The 19,724-nt window shown below is 39.5% G+C and overlaps 3 protein-coding genes and 1 long non-coding RNA gene across 12 annotated transcripts; 1 reads left to right on the top strand and 3 right to left on the bottom strand.

The window, feature by feature from the left end:
* The first annotated feature begins 523 nt into the window (after positions 1–523).
* On the top strand, positions 524–12,673 carry Traf4 (TNF receptor associated factor 4). Of its 6 annotated transcripts, XM_025302303.1 has the most exons (8): positions 5,679–5,763; positions 6,084–6,236; positions 6,417–6,581; positions 10,045–10,149; positions 10,257–10,418; positions 10,554–10,871; positions 11,083–11,343; positions 11,427–12,673. In XM_025302303.1, exons 2-8 carry the CDS (start codon positions 6,207–6,209, stop codon positions 11,778–11,780), a joined length of 1,395 nt encoding a protein of 464 aa, XP_025158088.1. In that variant the 5' UTR covers positions 5,679–5,763; positions 6,084–6,206; the 3' UTR covers positions 11,781–12,673. The 6 variants fall into 6 exon arrangements, with proteins under 6 accessions (XP_011154631.1, XP_025158088.1, XP_025158090.1 ...); XM_025302305.1 differs by lacking the exon at positions 6,417–6,581; XM_025302302.1 differs by having other exon boundaries at positions 5,725–6,236.
* Positions 840–5,511, bottom strand: LOC105192293 (uncharacterized). 2 transcript variants are annotated; one of them, XR_003113486.1, is made up of 5 exons: positions 5,451–5,511; positions 4,898–5,019; positions 3,044–3,298; positions 2,190–2,473; positions 840–945 (listed from the first exon to the last, which is right to left on the bottom strand). It is a non-coding gene; the product is annotated as an uncharacterized LOC105192293 (long non-coding RNA). The 2 variants fall into 2 exon arrangements; XR_003113487.1 differs by having other exon boundaries at positions 2,190–2,801.
* A 27-nt stretch (positions 12,674–12,700) lies between the features above and the next one.
* Psf2 (DNA replication complex GINS protein PSF2-like protein) lies at positions 12,701–14,146 on the bottom strand. The gene is made up of 4 exons (XM_011156325.3): positions 13,721–14,146; positions 13,320–13,428; positions 13,048–13,209; positions 12,701–12,890 (listed from the first exon to the last, which is right to left on the bottom strand). Exons 1-4 carry the CDS (start codon positions 13,963–13,965, stop codon positions 12,846–12,848), a joined length of 561 nt encoding a protein of 186 aa, XP_011154627.1. The 5' UTR covers positions 13,966–14,146; the 3' UTR covers positions 12,701–12,845.
* Positions 14,147–15,260: 1,114 nt separating this feature from the next.
* Positions 15,261–19,356, bottom strand: LOC105192291 (sphingomyelin phosphodiesterase 4). 3 transcript variants are annotated; one of them, XM_025302314.1, is made up of 14 exons: positions 19,090–19,355; positions 18,649–18,948; positions 18,461–18,563; positions 18,099–18,330; positions 17,796–18,006; positions 17,610–17,722; positions 17,378–17,536; positions 17,128–17,299; positions 16,851–17,036; positions 16,548–16,766; positions 16,356–16,448; positions 16,097–16,273; positions 15,638–15,867; positions 15,261–15,551 (listed from the first exon to the last, which is right to left on the bottom strand). In XM_025302314.1, the coding sequence occupies exons 1-14, from the start codon at positions 19,114–19,116 to the stop codon at positions 15,416–15,418; spliced, it is 2,358 nt and encodes a 785-aa protein (XP_025158099.1). In that variant the 5' UTR covers positions 19,117–19,355; the 3' UTR covers positions 15,261–15,415. The 3 variants fall into 3 exon arrangements, with proteins under 3 accessions (XP_025158099.1, XP_019701187.1, XP_025158100.1); XM_019845628.2 differs by having other exon boundaries at positions 15,262–15,551; positions 17,796–18,018; XM_025302315.1 differs by having other exon boundaries at positions 15,428–15,551; positions 15,622–15,867; positions 17,796–18,018; positions 19,090–19,356.
* Between the last annotated feature and the right edge of the window lie 368 nt (positions 19,357–19,724).

The following is a 19,724-nucleotide window of genomic DNA, read 5'->3' on the forward strand; positions in this document are numbered from 1 at the left end:
CTGCGTTCCGCCAACACATTCACCTGTCTACCGCCACCTGCCTTCATAAGCAACTAGGCGTACACGGCCGCGTATGCTGCTGCTGCTAAGCGTAATATCCCGCGGGACTTTAGTTTCGCCTAGCACGTAGTGGGGCTGTATTCTTTCTCGCCGTACGTTCGCACGTTCTCATCCGGTGATGCGACTGTGCGTTGTGCATTATACGCAGTCAATGTTACACAGTCGTTGCCTACAGTCGCGAACGAGTTTCCCTCTCCGTTTGATTAAGCGCGCGTTTTGTGTGTTTGACGTTGCACGCGAGGGCCGACAGTCGTTCTCGCGCATATTCACGCGATATAGATTCTAAGTTCGACGAACTCCCGACTGGATTACGGCGAAGTGCGATGTCGTCTCTCCTCCGTTCATGACTTGGAATTCTCCCGGAAATATCCGCGACGCGCTTCCCGAAGCTTATTTTCGTGAGAAACATTATCCCTAGAGTCGGTTGGAATCACATGTTGTTAAATTAATGTTGCCATTGCTTCGTAGCAACAGCCATGAGTCAATTTTAAGATTAGGCGCTATTTTACAAACGCTTGTCGCGTTCAGGAAGTTTATCAAAAGTTCGAGGCACATGTAATAATTTTGAGATCAATTTCGTACAGAGGCAAATTTCACGTAAATCCAAAATATAAGGGAAAGTTCAAAGTGAACGTGTATTTTGCCGAATATGATTGAAAGCAATTGAGACTTTAGAACGATTCAATATTGACCGGTGTCCAAGTTAACACTTACGATGACGACTCGGTGATTCGAAGCGATCATTGTTAAAGAGGAGATTCGATCTTCCTTCGTCTTGATGGCTTGTTTCTGGTTTTCAACGTGAACAACCCAGTATATCAACATCGATTTATAATGTCGGCTGGATGTCTAGAACGGTAAGTTGGCGAGATTGATACAATTTGTCTGAAAACAGAATTGCACATTAGTATTATATATATATATATATATATATATAATACTAATATATATACATATATATAATACTAATTGTATCTAGCGATAGATATGAGTATATTGAACTTTGAACCCTGAATCTTGAATATGTCGCTAGGCACAATAGCCGTCATATAATTGTAGATTAAGTCATTCTGAACAGAAAAGTCGTTTACTATTTTGCAAATAAGTACTGAAATTTTCAAATTATCAATTAAAAACCTCTAGATGTAGTCATTTTCAATCATTAATAACTTAATAAATATCGCGATTTTCGCAAAATATTACTTGACTTTTCTTTTCAGTTTCATCTGATTAATCTTCACAATTTTTTGTTTCCAAAAGATCTCGGATACTCTGTATATAAAATCATGTTAATTGATATTAAAGTCATGTAAAAAAAATATACATGGGGCATTCTCTGTCAAATCAGCCACCCCCCTGCGCATCTCAATTTTCGATATAAATCACTTTTATAGGGCTCAAAACTTTCGTTTGAAACGTCTATTTTTCGATGTCGTCTGATATTTTTGGCATTGCGAGATGACGGCGCCATAATATGAACCGAAACCGAGCAAAAGTGATGAAAACGATGGAAAATCCCGCTACAAATTTCGAGGTTTTCAATCTTTCACCTCTAAACTCTTAAAACCTCGGTAAATATATGAACCTTTACTACAAAAACCTGTATTCTTCGCACGCCACGAGCCCCGGACTCCATAACCCGAACCCAAAAATCTCTCACCCCAGATTCTCATGACCCAATACATCATGAGTTCCATAGTCTTGAAATCTCTTCATTGCTGGAATGCCATGAGCTCTGAATCCCACGAACCGAATCAGAACTCCCTCGATGGCATATCTCCAAAATGCCATCGATCCAAATCTCATCCTTGGGTATTTACTGAGTTTTTAAGTTTTAGAGGTGAAAAATTGGAAACCTCGAAAGCGAGATTTTCCATTAATTTTCATGACTTTTGCTCGTTTCGGTACATATTATGGCGTCGCTCCATCTTGCGGCGCCAAAAATGCCAGACGACGGAAAAATAGATATTTCAACGAAAATGTTGAGCCCTATACAAGTGATTTATATCGAAAATTGAGATGCGCAGGGAGGTGGCTGATTTGACAAAGAATGTCCCATATACATGTATCAAGAACATCATACTTTTTTTGCGAAGAACAATCGAAGGAATTCAACTTCTATTCGTCACCTATTTGTATCTGCCTGCATAATAGAGGATTGCTCGTCGGCATTTTCGCAAAGACGATTTCGTGAGGCTTCAACTTTCTCTTATCCGCGTGTCGCGTACGCGCACACGTGTATACACACTCGTACGGGTAGAAGTCGAAGAGCGAGCGTAACGGATTGCCGCTTCGTCGATCGAATTGGGCAGCAACACGCCGTGGTTAAGAGTTGCTGCCTCTGGCTGCCACATTCTGGAAGCGACCGACACCTGCGTCTCAGGATTGCCTCAGCTGCTTCTTGGCCGGTTGCCTGGTTATTATCGTTAATAATTAAAGACTCGAAATGCAATCGATAAGAAATAAGAAAGGATACAGTCTCGATCTTGTAACTGAAATAAGTAAGATCGACGCGTCGGATCACGAATTGTTATCCTGGAACATCCATATTATTGTTCGGGCTTATTTGATATTCGAAGCGCTGCAAAAAATCTCCTTTCACTTAGCCGTTTGCGACACGAGTCTTCCACACTGCGTTTCTACTCTAACTCGTGTAGTAAGGTTGATTACACAAGCACAATGATTAATGGCCGCGAAGGTCCGTGTGCAGATATAGGACAAATTTATTATTTTCGAAGGTTCTGCAACAATTGGTTGTGTATTCGATCACGGGAACAATTACTAGTTGATCTTGATACGAGTTATCGATATCCGTACCATTTATGTCGTTAACAAGAAATAAACACATCGGACGATTTGTAACTTCGTAAGTGACATATAGAAGGTAACGATTGAAAGTTGAGAGTGCGAGATACCAATGAAAATAATATCCTTTTATCTACGTTAGTACGTGCATATCTAGAGATGTATCAAACGTGCGTACCCATTATGAATGTATCGCAGGAGAGCAGATGTGGGTACCAGGAGGGCAGGAAGTTTAATTTTACACAAGAGGCAGCTGATACAAACACGGGCGCAGACACGCACACACGCACACACTTCCTTGCCTCAAGACGTATTAAGGATATCTTCCCCTTGGCGATAGTGGTTGCCTCAGAAACGTGATTAAAGCGTAAGCCTTCATGCGACAACGATATCGAACAAGGCACACGTTTATTCAGCATTTCAAAGATGTATCCTGTTGAAGGAACATAGACGTTTAGGAATATGTTTCGATATATACCTCGTTAAAGATAAAAGAATTTAGATAACACATATTTTTCTGAAAGATATCTTAAGACGTCTAAAAAAAAAAGTAAAATATCTTTTAAGCATCTTTAAGACATTCTCTAGAAATTTATGCTATCTAGTATATCGTAGGATAAAAATTCAGCCCGCCGTGTCATTCGTGATATTCGGTCCAAAATCTCTTGTCTGCGGATATAAATTTCTCAGGACGCAGTATAGATAAAAATCCACAAAAGGATATCAGCCGGGACACGGATTAGGTGGTGCGCGAGCAACGCGAGGCAGAAGGCGCGAGGCAGAAGAGTCAGAAAAGCTGCCGGTCATCGGACGAGACAGAGAGAGAGAGAGAGAGAGGAGGTTTGCAGCTGCTGTGACAGCTGCACGCTTCCCAATATTATTCCCCAGGCTTTTCGTTCCTATTCTTCGTATGCTCGATCCCTTCCATCGTCTTGCCAGGTGCTTCTCATATCGCAACGCTTCGAAAAGTGCTTCTTTGTCCCCCTCGGGAGCGCCTCAGTTCGTTCCATCTGGCCACGATATGCGCAGATTCGTCCGACGAATCTTTACGCTTATGAAGATTCTTCAGTCGCAAACGCGGCAACCTTTTATACCACCTGCGCTCAAGGAGATGATCGCAGATAGTTCTTTGGCCTCTGTTTAACTGTTACGTTCCTAGAAGCTTTCTCTATACATCATAGAGATCATCGCAAATGCATTAAATACCGTGCGGCGAATGATCGATGAGATCGGGGAAGATTATCAGTCATCTACCTCTCAGTCCTAGAAAACTCCATGATACAGTTCCTTGCGAACAAAGATAATGAAAGATAGAAAATGTACGTAACAGAGTTACGATGTATCTACACTTCAAGTCAGAAGCGGCTCAATGACACGGTAAATGCTCGTTCGATGTGACTCGTGATATATCGCATTGATCGGACATTCATCTGGCCATTCGGCTATTGGATCGGTCTGCAACACGTCCGCCAGGACGCGAAGATTTGGAATAACGTGGCACAGCCGGCCGCTGGTCGCAAGGAGCGGACTTCTCTCACCGATCATCGCGACGTGGGGGGAAGGTCGAAGAAGGCCGCAGCTGGACTAGATCCGGTCCGCGCACAGTTGAACGCACGATGCATGCCGCGGCGTATAAGCCTGGCGACGTATGTGTCCTTTTTCCCCTTCGCTACACCATAAACCCGCAGTTGGCAACACACGGGTCTCTCTCTCTCTCTCTCTCTCTCTCTTCTCATTCACGGAGACAGTTCTTTGTCTGCGAAAGGATCTTACTGATACATGATCGTTTCCTTTCCTATAGTCCTACGTCGTCACTGCTGCTCAGCTCCTCACCTTTCCAGTAATTTATGACGGTGTTGCATAATATTTAGAAATGTCACATTAATTAATCGAGAGTGAGTATTTTCGTGACTCTATACTACGGCGTTAAAAGGTCAAAATGTTCTTTTAATTATAGAGACAACTGAAGAGAGCAAGTGTACTTTTGAAGGTACACTTGCGAATATGTGTAGAGTCTCTCTAACTCGCTTACCTTCTATGCATTCCTGTTTTTGCACATATATACTCCTTCATTCACGACCTGTCTCTCCCACCCTCTCCGCTTCTCGACAGTGCTTCTCCCTCGGTTATTGCTTGAAATGAGACTTTATTCTCCTGCGGAAGTTATAATGTCATTGTTAGTGTCTAATGACCGATGTCAAGTTACATTTGATGACTTTTAATCTTAATCTCTTCGATTTCTGCGTTTTTCTTTTCATTTTCTTTCTCTACCTCCAGGCCCACGTTTATCTCTGTCCGAAAAGTAAACGCATCAGTCAGTCGATTACGTCAAGTTGGAGTTCATCGACACTGGCAAAACCGGCCGTGAATTTTGAATACTCGGAACATCAAATCTACGATTCGATTTACAAAGCGTAACGCCCGTGTGTTCTGCTCTCATTTGTATCGTTCGGATTTTTTCTCCCTGGAGAAAGAGATTTTCCGACAGATGACGCACGCGACAGACATGACGGGTTCACTCAATTGCTTCTCGTCGAAACGCGTAGAACGAAAAGATCGAGACCGATATTTGTCTCATTGCGCACCGTTCCTTCGGTGCAACGGTCTCTCCCGGTCGCTCCGGCGCGGCGACTCCTCTGGCTCGCGACCGATCTTCCTCCCTCTTTTCTCTTCTTCCTCCTCCACTGCTGGCGCAACCACCACTACCGTCGTCGTCCCCGTCGACATCACGACGCTCGGTCCAGAGGAGCCGCGGAACTAGTTACAGCCTGCGTGTCAGTCCATCAGCGAGTTCCGTCGTGCGTGGTCTGCCGGCTCGCGCGCAGAGTGTGTTCTTAAACGCTTGAAAAAAGTCACGTACGAGAGTCGTCCAGGCGTTCCTTCGAGGTGGTACCGCGCGTATGTATGTCGGAGCTGAGATCAGCTGTCGCTTGACATTGGCTGCGAGAGAGCGTCGCCGGTGCGATATCTCGAATCGGTCCGATTTAAAAATTCAAGATTCGACGACTACTTCGTACGGTCGTACGAAGGAGCGAGGAAGGCCTGCGCCGCGCGTGTCAAGCTCATTCGCGGAGGAACACGATAAAAAGCCGAGAAAAACGGCAGGCTCGCCTCTCGTCGCCAAGACTCGTGAATGCTACCAGCAACGGACGCGAGTCACCTCGGTCGTGCGAGTGACGTTAGTGCCTCTGACGAAGATGGTGCGTGGTCTGTCGCAGTGGACCAAGACCCTGAGTTTCCCGGTGAGGGTGTCGCCCCAGAGATCCGCCAAGGAGTCCAAGGGTTTTCACGTAAGCCCCAGTGCTAGTCCCACGTCACCACCCAGCCCGATCAACGACACCATGGACAAATCGCCTATCATTACCGATGAGGTTAGACATTAGACACTTTTCTCATTCACTCTCTCTCTCTCCCTCTCTCTCTCTCTCTCTCTCTCGCTCTCGCTCTCTCGCTCTCTCGCTCTCTTCCCATTATTTTCTCGGCCTTTCAATGAACCCTCGACGCAAAACGGTCATCATCGACACGGAATGACGATGCTTCTTTCGTTTCAGTTGATAGTTGTCAATGTTAAATTTGTGCTCACAATGTTGCACGATTGGAATACCATGCTAACAGTTACAGTCGCTAACTACGGTCGCTCTTTATCGGATAGGACTCCTTATATCGCCGTGCTTAGCGACCGCGGTGGCAGCGATAATGGCGAAAGAAATCCGCTGGTAAATATAGCAACGGAAACAGTACCTTCGATAGAGCACATACATCATTTCCGACAAGGAAACACAGGAGATAAGTTATCGTTGAATCGCCGACGTCGCGGAGACGGATGCATAGTTATACATAAAGGAATTGCTTCCACTTAACAGCCTCTAAATACAAGCCGAAAGCCGAGACTTATTTTTCTCCGCACCCGCATAATTCGAGGAATTCCGTTTGCATGTGTGCTCCATGCTATCCGACTGGAATAAAATGCCGGCTGTAAGGCGCGACGGTGGCAGCGGAAGCGTGGGAACCGAGCGTAACAGATGGCCTCGACCGCTTCCGAAGTCTCGCTCGACCTCTCTCTCTCGTAGCGCCTTGCTCTTGTTGGTTCCTGCCCGCCCGGCGATTCTTGATCGTTCTCATTCTTGATACGCGTGCGTGGTCGCAATGTTGTTTATCGGCGCGACAGAACTCGCTCTCTTGGCCGACAATATCCGCTCGAGAATTACAAATCTCTTCTTCAACACGGGGTGCGTCGCAAAGCTAGCGAGCTACCTTTCGTCTGAATAACGAGCGACCTTTCGACTTGATAATGAATGACTTGAAATTCCACTGGATACTGACGGCTGGACATTGGTGTGTCCAAGTTTACTGTATGATCAAGTAGACCAAGGTGATAATAATTTCTACGAATTTCTACTGACTAATAAGGAACATTCGTGAAGTGTGTGTCTCCGATTTCGACAAAACTTGACATATCTGTAGAGTAGCCAAAAATAAGAGACTCATGTCTTTTTTATCGGCAATGGCTTAAGTTTAAGGGGTGAAACCGCCTCTCAGAATTTCATCCCCTTTATGCTACCTCGATAATTATTGCAGATAGGGAAAAACTTTTGAAACAAAAATTGTATGGCATAAAAAAAACGTGCAATTTTTGTTTAAAAAATTGTTTCCTCTCTGCAATAATTATCGAGATAGGGCAGTTTCACTCCTTAAACCTGAGCCATTGCCGATAAAAAAATATGGGTCCTTTATTTTTGGCTACAATCTACAAATATGCCAAGTTTCGTCAAAATCGGAGACACACACTTCGCAGATGTTCCTTGCAAGATCTTATTTTGAATTTTCCCAGCGAACACAATGCAACATGTAACTTACCTGTTAGTCGCAATTTCCTACTCAACAATGTTATATAACTGTTAGATAACTGTTACGTTACATTGCGTTTACTCATTGAACTCTTGGAAGATTGCGCTTCAATTCAACACGGGTACAAATCGGGTCAACACTTGCGGCACAAAGCAGCGTTCGCGAGACATTCTCATCGGCGAAGCGAGCTATGTTTAAACTGCGATCGCAGATCAGATTTCTTTCATCGTCGTGCGAAGAAACAGAAGTGGAGGATGCGCGACGACACGGAGATATGCAGAAGTTTAGAATTAAAAGTACCCTTCCCAGCGGCACCGACTGCAAATTCGAGTTCTGACGCAGATAAGAGCGCGGCATTCCACGCGCGACCACTCGTAGTTCCTGTCATCCTCGGCGCTTGACAACGCGTCGGGGGAATACAAGACAAGACGGATGATTACGAGTGCCCGCGCGGCAATTACCGCGTGTTATATTAAAAGCTTGGACGCGACCCATTCCCACGAGATGGTATTCTCGAGTCCTACGCGTCTACGCCGGAAGCGGCGCGGTTGCGAAGGCGCGTTCACTCCTCGCGCATTGTTCCTCCTGGCGCATTCCACTACGGCGATGAACTTCTCCGTGCCGCTCGTGAACGAGAACGTTACGCTCGGCGGCATGGATGCACCTGAGGGGGAAGTCGTGTCGGGAATGCCCGACCGAAGGAACTTGATTTGTATGCTTCGCTTTTGACCCTTACGGCGTGCGTGTCAAGCTCGTACGAGTCAAACTCGTAACTTCAATCATTCTTATTTTTCTAGAAGAATTAAACGGAGGAAAAAGAGAGGGAGAGGAAGTGTGGCAGCTGAAGCAAAAGTGTGAAAAAGTCATGTTACGGCCAAAGCATGCCGACCTTCTGTCGCCGCAACGATATTAGATGTTTAATATTATTAAACATCGATGGACTCTAAGGCTCTAATAAGTGGAACATGTGAAGATCGATCGTCCGTTATTTTACTGTAATATCACCCGCGGGACTCGCAACTGTCATGTTGTGCCTATTTGACGCGTTACGTGGTACTTCTACGTAATACCTAACGACGGCGTCGCGTCGCGTCTTAAAAAGAACTCCGTTCTGGAGGAGAAAAGTGGGCGACTCAGCAATTCAGAGAGTTTCGTATCTTTCGAGAAGTATATGAGCATTTGTACAAGTTGGTATGGTATGTAAATTACCGTTGGCTCTCCTGTCGAACGTACATGGAAACTTTAAAAATCTGAGCTGTACTCTCGTAATTAATTAATCGGTTAATGTGCACATTATGAACCTGTACTATGCTATGCGGTCTTAATGTCGTAATTGACCACTTATCGTCTGCAAATAGCCTGTCTAGTTGTCTAGCCCCTTGGCGATTTCGCTTCTCCTTCTTCAGGAAATTTCGAAAGAGATTTCACAACGCTCAATATTCCGCTCTTTTCTCAAGAGCGATGAAGCAGCGCTCGTCTCTTCCATTCCTTCTGTTTATATCTCGCCGCTAACGACTGACTGGTTGCGTTAGGTTCCTCGACCTTGCCGGTCGTGCAGGTTTCAACTTGCAAGCACCTCCCAACACGCGTTTACATATATATTATACGTTGGATATATCTGTATATGGTGATGCAGGGATATTGGTGTGGTTGTCGCACTAATACTATCGTTCTTTTTCTCTTATCAACGTGTTTCCAATAAGGGGGACATTTTTGGCGAACGAGCACTTAGAAAGAAGAAATCGTACAAGTCTATGATGTGTTTATTGACACAGTATATTGATTATTTGTTTCTGCGCTATCTTTTTATCCAGGTATATCAATGTTACGATTTTATGACAATCTCCAATACATGTTTCTAAATACTCAAAAGTATCACCAAAAGAAAAGACTCGAAATAATAAATTATTACATATAGCTGTATATAATGTAAATTACATTTTTAAAAATAATTATACCTGATATATGCGATTTTCAAGTATGACTAATTACACTACGTTAGTTGACACTAATAAGCATGTGAAATGAAAAGCAAATTCGATATTGATTTTTAATCGTCGAAATGATTTTGAGCGCCAAACAGGCAAACATATTCGAGTTACGACAATAGACTTGAGATATTCTTGAGCTGTGCCACCCACGTGGTTCTCGGCACGAGGCAGCATCTCCCACGATGTTGTATCCAACGTGATGATGTTATTCGCCTTGCTTTACATTTCGAGTTACAGTATACGTGTCGTAGTATCTGAATGCCATAGGTTTAGGTTTTACACTTCAAACGGCAACAAAGGCAAGCGAATAACTCGTTTTTCTCATTTCGGTCTTTTTCAGAACCTCCAGGACTCGGAGGCAGAGAAGACAATAATGGGCTCTATTGTGTACTGCATACATTATAAGGACGGTTGCAAATGGTCGGACGAATTGAGGAAGCTGAAGGTAAGATTACATCACCATCATTTTAGCCTGTGATACTTAATATCAGGTATCAGATCGTGAGCGAACCTTGACAAATATTTGAACATTTCGAATGTGATTTTCATTAGGCACACCTGAATACGTGTAAACACGATGCAGTCCCTTGTGGCAACAAATGCGGGGCGATGATACCTCGCGTGCTCATGGAGGACCACCTGAAATACACATGCGCCCAGCGTAGGGCTCGTTGCGACTTCTGTGCCAAAGAGTTCACCGGACATACCTTAGAAGTATGATATTATAAATTCTCCAATTTAATAATATCGATGATTGTTATTGACAATGGATTGACAATTATTATTGAAAACTCAACAACAATTGACAATTATTATTGGAAACTCAACAGTGGATGTATATGTTTGTAGAAACACACGGGAACGTGTGGCTATGAGCCTTTGTATTGCGAGAATAAATGTGGAATGAAGGTGCAAAGAAGACATCTCGGTCAACACAAATTGGGTGAATGCGCCAAGAGGCTGGTTGCTTGTCGTTATTGTAACAAAGAATTCGTTTTCGATACGCTTGGTGCTCATCATGCAAAGTGTGGACGATTCCCGGTTGCGTGTCCTCATCGTTGCGAAACCGCAGTACTGCCTAGAGAAGATCTCGAAGTGCACTTGAAAGATCATTGTACCACGCATCTACTTTCCTGTACATTCAAGGACGCTGGCTGCCGTTTCAAGGTACATTAGGTGTTGGCGTACTGTAGTTTATTCGCTCTGAGAGATAAATCGATGAAAACTGATAGAATCAGTTTCATCTTTCTGAAACTAGTTGTTTAATTTCCGGAACATGTTTTGTTTTAAATTGATAATTTATCATCCGTTTATTTTTGCTTCATCGGATTTTTGTTCCAAGACTGAAAAGCGTTACGTTACGATTTGTTTGTAACAGGGAAATAGGTTTTCGCTGGATAAACATTTGGAGGAGTCCACGAAAATGCATCTGAGCCTTATGTGCAGTCTTGTAACGAAGCAACAACATCAAATAACCAGTCTCAAATCGGCGATCAGTAAGCTATCATTAAATTACACAGGCACGCTCATATGGAAGATCACAGATTATGCCTCCAAAATGTCAGAGGCGAAAGCGAAGGAGGGAATGGAGCTTATTAGTCCACCTTTTTATACTAGTCAATATGGATACAAATTGCAGGTGTGTATGATCGAACCACATCATAAACAATCATTACGTCCATCTTAATTTAATTTGTTAAGAAAACATTTCTTACGTTGCAGGCTTCAATTTTCTTAAACGGAAATGGGACCGGAGAAGGAAGTCATATTTCGATATACATTAAGATTCTGCCTGGCGAATACGATGCGCTTCTACGATGGCCGTTCTCGCACAGTGTCTCATTCACGATGTTCGATCAGACTGTAGTCGCGGAGAAGGCCTGCAACATCGTGGAGAGCTTCATACCGGATCCGACTTGGAAGAATTTCCAGAGGCCGAGTCGCGAGCCCGATTCGCTCGGCTTCGGTTTCCCGCGATTCGTTTCTCACGAAATGGTGAAGAAGCGACATTTTGTGAAAGACGATACCATGTTTATTCGAGTCAAGGTTGATCCTAGTAAAATCGTAGCAGTCTAGAAATGCGTTTACTTATTTACGATGACCCGTAAAGTATTTTTGGAACGGTGTTTCTCAAGCGGACTTTGTGATATTTCCCAAGTACTTGTTTAGATAGAGCGTACAGTACTTATCTCGTTTGTCAAACACACGATAGTTCAAACACCGAATCGACTGAAAATATACTGCATTGTTCTTTGATGTCGAAACGGTTCGAAAAGTTCGGAAAAGGTCTTTTTATCTGTCAACTTTTGTTACTGTCAAAATACTATCGATAGAATTATAGAATTAATAATTTATTGACACTACCAAACACATTAGGCATTTACCTGGTGCAACACCAAGCTGCATTTACTTCTTAGTTTCTTAATCTTCTGTATACATACCTTAGATATATTGGTACGTGAATTCTTTTATACTTTGTGACGTTATAATTTAAATATATTGTGAATTTGATATTAACATTACTAATTTGGCATGATATATTTCATTGCCAATTTCTTCATTACTCACTGCGCATAATTATACATTGTATACATTTCTATGAAAGACTCAACATCAAACGAAATCAAGATGTCTCGAGTTTTTTGAGTGAGAAAAATCTTATCATTTTATGTGACTTAAAATTCTTGACAAATCAAAGATTGCTAAGGGACTGTGGCTTAAAATTAAGTATAAATATAGAAGTTGAATGCCATATGATAACAAACATGATATCGATCGGAGCAAATTCATTAATGTAAATATGCACTTACTATGTACTATGATGATAATGAAAAAATGTGATAGAAATATACTAGTGAATGTACGTAACGATTTTAAAATAGGCCGAATAAAATTGTAACATATTTGCACTCAAATACATTGTTTTCTATATCCTATACTTGTACTATATAGCTTAATGCAATTAAATTAAATATCAAATTATATGTATATTAAGAAAAGTCTATATTATGAGGATGAAATCTATATTATGAACTATAAATTTATAAACATTTTGTTGTATGTATATATCCGGCAATAGAATGTAAAAATTACAAAAATATTCACAATCTGTTAACAACTGATAATTTGATGTTATTTTCGTTACATATTTCCACTATATTGAGAACTTGCCCCTCCTAAATTTGCCTGTAACAAATTGAAATAAAGATATGACAATAAATCAAAGGAAAATTATAAATATCACATTAATGTTACATTATAACAGTAAAGATAAAACAAAGAGGAATAATTTACTATGTTAAGAATACTATAAGTGAAATCCTATTTCAAGATCTATACTTACAGATTGTATTCGTAACATTTGATCCAATGCATGTGGCAACAATGGACGTATCCCATTAATTTCCATTGCAGTAAGATGATCCAGTCTTGCATGTACTCCTTCATTCTTTACAAAAGCATCCATAGATGTACGTAATTTAGACATTCTTATATCCCATATATCCTATACAATATAAATTATAATATAAATATTATTTTTTGTGTAAATATTTCTTCAATTAAATCTAATCTAAATTAATTAATTATATTTATAAAATTTACTTAAACTATTACCTTTACAGCAATCCTTATACCATCTGCATCAGGTATATCATCGTTTCCAGTACTCAGTAAGATTTGACTTTCATCGATGTAATGATAACTTGGCATCTCTGTGAATAACCTAATGTTACAATATAAAGTATAAATAAATTGCAAAATTATATAATAAAATTTCTTCGAATATTATTAATCTTTAAATATTCAACGTTATAGAAAAAATAAAATTTCCATCAAAGTTTGATACAATATATTATAACGCATTGTCTGGTAACAGTGAAACTGAAGTTCCATAAAAAATTTATTAAATAAAAGTTATTGAAAATTGATTGGAAACAGTTCAGAAAATAGAAAATTTAATACTGATGTCTCATATTAAATAGCAGGTAATACATTTTCGAAGTCTACTCACGTACTTTGACATCTTTTCCATCTCTTTTCTCTCGTTCAAGTTCTCGACTTCCATCCACTCTTGATTGATAATACGACATTTTTGCTTTTGCTTGAGGCACACCGCGAGCCAAATTGGTACTTTGACAGGCAAACCGGCGCGAAATGGTCCTACCGAGCCCGAGATCAAATGGATTACGTCGAGATTGAAATTCGGTATTATGCTGACCAGTTGCTTCTCACCGAGAAATTCTACTTCACTTGGATCCATACTTTCATTTAAACTTCAAGCTATATTAAATTCATCGCCTCATATTTGCACGCACGGCGCGCACGAAACGTACCTCGTTAATTCGACTTTCGAACTACACCAACAGCTGATCACATGGAGATAAGAAGATATGGCGGGAGTATATGTAGACGCGAGGGTTGTGGGGTATGATTACCTAACCTAAGACGTAAGGGGAATCAGTTGTCGCCATTTTAGATAGGAACACTCATTCATTGGTTATTACTGAAAAAGTGGTAGTTGCTTAGCAACACTAATCCATTCAAATATAAAACGAGAAAAATGTTTAAAATAAAATAGTTAAAAAATTAATAATATAAATTTTGCAAAGAATATGTGTATATATGTGTGTATATAAACACATATATACAGATTACTTATAGTAGAAGACACGTAATATTATATTAAGATATCTGGATGAATTTGTATTTTATTATTTTTATTATTATGCAAATTCTTTAAAAGAAAAGTATTACCGTGACTGGCAGATATAAAGGAATTGGCAGTGATAATAAGTAATTTTATTACTCATATGTTTTATAACGTACTGAGGCATTTTAAATTAAACACTTACGGCTACAAATATTAAATAAATAATTATTAATTCACAATAATATTCCATAGAATTATTCATGTTACTTACGTTTTTTATAATCTCCTCACTCTCTTGCTTCTTCCACCGTTTAAAGTTTCTGTCTCATCTTAAGTGCAAAAAGTACAAAAAGTGCAACCAGTACTAATAATAGATCTAAATATCCACCAATAAAAATATGTATTTTTGTGGTGTATATAATACACCACAAAAGAGGTATAAATCCGACTATGCAATCTCCATGCGGTACACCTTGGGTAATGCTAATGCTGGCGGTTTGCAACTTTTAAGTCTTGTAACTCGAAAAATACCTAACGAAAAAACATTCAATTATAGTGTTTTGGAAAGCTCTCGAGATAAGCTACAAGAACATGTAATGAGAAATAAGGGGTTCTATTTAAGAAATTTGAGATGACCTTCATATGACCTTGACAACACTATTCAAGGTCATAATAATATTGCCATGTAATGCGCCTTATAAAACCCTACTAACTTTGTATGAAACATTTTTTTATAAAATGCGTATTTTCCGAGATATTAAGGGGTTTCGATACTTTTCGTACATCCTGTATAATTATTAACTATTTTATCAGCAATAAGCGTAATAGAATGAGGTTGAGCGAAGAAGAAAGTGCGTGATTAGATATTATTTCTTTTGTTATTTATTTTTTTTATTTTCTTTTCTATTTATAGCAAACATGAATATTTTTTCTGCGTCATATTGTTATAAACTTGGTATAAACACTTTTTCGGAGTAATAATTCATAATTGTTTATAATTGTTTAGCTTATAAAGTTATGAAAATTATAACTTAGTCATTAATTTCAGAAACCGAAATTATTATCGGTTAATGGGGAATGCATCTATATTCGTTCTTGAGATACTTGATAGAAAATAGTGCTGCAAAATCGCGCGCATGATTATATACATAATCCATACCCAGAATGCGAATCCCAGAAATGCGAGCGGATTATAACTGTAAAAGAAAAAAATACTCTTAAAGCATACGGCTTAACCTAACAATATAGAATATACGAAAAGATTACATAGGTTTTTAAGTACTTGAACATCCATGTTACAAATATACCAAACGACACACTCATGAGAAAAGTATAATTGGCCAGAGGTCGTAAACTTAATCGAGGCGCCAATCGTTCCTCGCAACCGCTGGTGAATCCGTTCGGCGTTCGTTTCGGTAACTTGACGACTGTGGTAGGCGGCGTGATCAGTTGCCGACAAACAGTACCAAAGAAGCTCCGTTTATTATACAGCGCGATTATTTCGTGCCGATACTAGAAGAACGAATCGAATTGTTGAAAAATTATGTATTTAAAGTTGCAAATTTAATCGTTTGAGCACTCAGAAAAATTGTAAATATTGATTAATGTACTCGAAAAACAAATAGAATTGTACGAAAATATATTACGAGAAATATTTCCAAATATTATACATCAGTTACGTAACAACATTGCATCGCGCTTCTTACTCACTCAAATAGTTAAGATTACACGTATGCGATACCTTGAGATTGATGTAGCAGCACAACTTGTAGAAATTTCTAACAAGAAAAGTACATTCGTACGACCGCACCGGCTGCAACTCCGGGTCGCCCATGTATTCGATGTATCGGCATGTCTGTCTACCTTCTTGCAGTGGTACAAAAACGCCTGGTTTACTCGAATCAAGATTGGGTTCCATCTAAATATCACTCACGTTTAATCAATCGAGAATTCAATAAAATGTATCTTTATAAGCGGATCAAAATAGAAATAATCCGTACCTGTGATTGATGGCAGAAAGAAGTCGATAAAATGCTATCATGATATTCTTGATCCGCCACTATAGCGACTTGCGGAATATCTTCGAGTTTGATCTGCAACAGGTAGAATCGTGCGCGTATGAACCGCTTAAAGTCGGAGAGTTATAGAGAAGAAGAAACGCGATCCGATATATAAATAAGAAATTTACTCACTTGAAATATATCTATCAATTGTTGTTGAGCAATAGCCAAAAGCACTGGCACGCGTCGTCGTTCTTCTATACCAATATCGTTAGAGGAATCAACGTCGCAATAAAAGAACTCCCATAAAGACAACAGTAAACGCCTTCCTTTCCTTCTGTTCTCCAGAGCTTCGACTAAACTGGTTGCCGTTAAATGCGCTTGCTTGATAGTGCTCAAAAACCATACAATCTGAAACATGTAAGCTCCCAATGAACGATTCATTGATAAGAATTAGTAGACATGCACTTTAGGCACTTAGAGAATGAAGAATACCTGAGATGTGATGGCTAATGAGAACATAGGCACATATTGATACGTTGGACCTTCCAATTCCAGAATTTGTTGTCTGACAATCGACGTCCATTGATTGGTAGATAATCGGCCTTTGCTTAAGCCTACTTCGTCTATACAACTCTCCACTTCGGATATCATTTTTGCTAAATGCGGCTGTGAAAATACCTACAAAATAGCAATTACACATTGTGATGATGAATAAATGTATCTTTAAGTATGAAAAAGTTATATGCTGTATCGCAGAAAATGCGCATACTTTCGTGACTCTGAATAACATTAAAGCATTCTTGGGCGCTACTAGATCAGTTCTCATAAATCGTGGAAGCAATTGTTGAAATATAGCTGTATATGCCAACAGATTATTTGCAACGAAAGCAATCCAACGATCGATGTCGTGAATTTTGCCTCTTTCTTCTTCTTCCGCTTTACTGAAAATATTTTAAAGAAATTTTTTAATCGTCAGAATCAACAATAGCTTTTGACAGTGACGCGAATAAAATATGTACCCTTCTTTAGTATACGTTATTCCTGGGACATATCTCCACGGTTGAACAAAACTCAACCAAGCTTCTAATATTAATCTAAATGAGCTGTCCAATGGCCAATGATATATAGCTTTTCGCAAGAACGTATATATCTTTCCTTGAACTGAAGGAAGAATTATTCTGGCCGAAAGAACAAAACATTAAGAAATTGTAAGAAGTTGTATAATGTAAAATATTTCAGATACCTCAATACCTTTTTAATTCATCCATTGCGCTTTTGTCTCCTGTAGCACTATTTGTAAATTCATGCAATGTTTTTATGAATGCTCTTACAAGGCGTATGTGTTCTCCAGAATGTATACTATGCTGAGACATTAGAAACTGTTTTTAAGTATATTACATTTTTCATCTATATTGTTCGTCATGCAGGCATACTTACTCGTCGTGGTATCGAAGCCATGAAAGATGTATTTAACGGAGAAGTTAGCTGTTCGTCTTCTGTATATTCCAACCAGAAGTCTAAAAAAATCTGTACTACTGTTTCACTTCTCCATACTTGAGGTAAACATTGCTGTTGCGATACGCCCGACCCAGGACTCATTGATCCTGGTGATAATATGGATGTTCTCAAAAGTCTCGGAGTTTGCAATCTATGACAATCTCTGATTGAAATTTAGAATGTATAAATATAACATACTTTGTATACAATTTGTGTTCTGCAATAAACATTGTATCCTTGTACCTTTTGTATTCTGGTGATTGAGTCAATTTTCTTGGAGGAGTTTTTTTAACATATGGTCCAATCACTGGTAGAACCACAGAATTATCTCTTGGGAGAAAATGGTATAAATAACAATGTGCTAATTGAACATACACAGTCTCCCAATTTACCCATATATTTTCTCGTTGCTGAAGTTGCAACCAGGGATTAGTCAAATGATATGCAAAATGAAAAATATAATACTCAAAGGGATATGTACTTATGTTAAGGACATTTTCCTATTAAAGCACCGGTATGTGTTTTATTAATAAACTATGTGTATGTGTGTGTATGCATGTGAGGATGTATCTGCATGAATAGTACAAAATATTAGTAAAGGATACTCATGGATAAAACTGATGGAACACGTGTTCCTTGATCGTCTTTGATTTTGTCAAGATAAAATGGTGATATCACAGCTTCTTCTAATAAGGAACGTATTTTTGCCTGGAAGGAAAACATTAAAGCATTTGTAAAAGTAAAAATTTCAATATATATACATATACATACACAAATTAAATTATAGACTTACTGGAAGATATGACACTGGAAAATTATATTTCAAGTAACAGTCTGGAAGTAATTTATAACACAAGGAGAACATTGGTCCTTGAGGTCTAAGAAAATTACACAAAGCTTCATATGCCTGTGGATTTTCCTGAAGTGTAACATTACGTAAACCCCATCCAACATTATCCGTTATTCCAAATAAAGAATCTATCAGTAGAGGAAAAACAAGTTGTAGTTCAGTGGTACTTGACTCGTCTATCAGTTCCGCTAGATTTTTACATCGTTCTACCAATGGTGCATTTAAGTATCTCTGCGCTTTAATCTATAAACAAAAAATACAATATAAAGTAAATTCATTTCATGTATACCTTTATAAATTACTTATCTTGCTATGAGGTTATATTTTTAAATTTATGTTGATGATATTATAATATACAAGTGAATAAACGTATATAAAACGTACCGTAGCAACGTTCGTTGAAACAGCCATCGCCTAAAATTTTTGTTTTCGGGATCATAAAAAATAATATTTACAAAACTATTTAAGAATTTGTAATCGTCGGATTTAACTGGAAATGGATGTCACTGAGAGCCGTGAAAGCAAAGAGAAAAATAAAAGGAGCGCTCTCTGTACAACCGTGCATATAAACTACAAAGTCAATGTCAATGTCCACAATTTTGTACCATAAAGCCCTTTACACAATGCCAGGCAACAGGCAATAAGAATAAAAATAGACCAATCACAATAGATAATTCTTGTAATAGTCGATTGTGATTGGTCTATTTTTATTCTTATTGCTTGTTGTCTGACATTGTGCAAAGGGCCTAACCTTTCTCCTTCTCTCTGGAACAGAGAGAAATCTGAGAGCAGCCACCGGGCTGATTACGCCGGGACGTTTTTTCTGCCGAATTCCGACGCGCCACCTGAGAAAATGTGTGCACACTAAATCCGTCCTGACGGTAATAGCAAAGCGTGCACGGTTCTTGTTCACTTTACTTCCCCTTACAAGAGATAGTAAATTATACAAGCACAGATGATCAATCGCTCTCCGTCTTTGTCGCACCATCGATGAATGGACGCGTGACAGGAGGAGACAC

Source organism: Harpegnathos saltator, unplaced genomic scaffold (assembly GCF_003227715.2).
Source record: "Harpegnathos saltator strain DR-91 unplaced genomic scaffold, Hsal_v8.6 scaffold485, whole genome shotgun sequence".
NCBI classification, from domain to species: Eukaryota; Metazoa; Arthropoda; class Insecta; order Hymenoptera; family Formicidae; genus Harpegnathos; species Harpegnathos saltator.

Bases quoted from the DNA above. Each gene is read 5' to 3' on its own strand.
- Traf4 (XM_025302302.1), top strand. From the start codon at position 5,766: ATGTATGTCGGAGCTGAGATCAGCTGTCGCTTGACATTGGCTGCGAGA. The intron at 6,237-6,416 runs GTTAGACATTAG...CTTTCGTTTCAG, and splicing joins CGCCTATCATTACCGATGAG to TTGATAGTTGTCAATGTTAA. The intron at 10,872-11,082 runs GTACATTAGGTG...TGTTTGTAACAG, and splicing joins ACGCTGGCTGCCGTTTCAAG to GGAAATAGGTTTTCGCTGGA.
- Psf2 (XM_011156325.3), bottom strand. From the start codon at position 13,965: ATGGATCCAAGTGAAGTAGAATTTCTCGGTGAGAAGCAACTGGTCAGC. The intron at 13,429-13,720 runs GTACGTGAGTAG...TTGTAACATTAG, and splicing joins GAGATGGAAAAGATGTCAAA to GTTATTCACAGAGATGCCAA. The intron at 12,891-13,047 runs GTAAGTATAGAT...AATTTGTTACAG, and splicing joins AAATGTTACGAATACAATCT to GCAAATTTAGGAGGGGCAAG.
- LOC105192291 (XM_019845628.2), bottom strand. From the start codon at position 19,116: ATGGCTGTTTCAACGAACGTTGCTACG. The intron at 18,949-19,089 runs GTACGTTTTATA...TTTTGTTTATAG, and splicing joins TTTCAACGAACGTTGCTACG to ATTAAAGCGCAGAGATACTT. The intron at 17,723-17,795 runs GTAAGTATGCCT...CTAATGTCTCAG, and splicing joins TGGCTTCGATACCACGACGA to CATAGTATACATTCTGGAGA.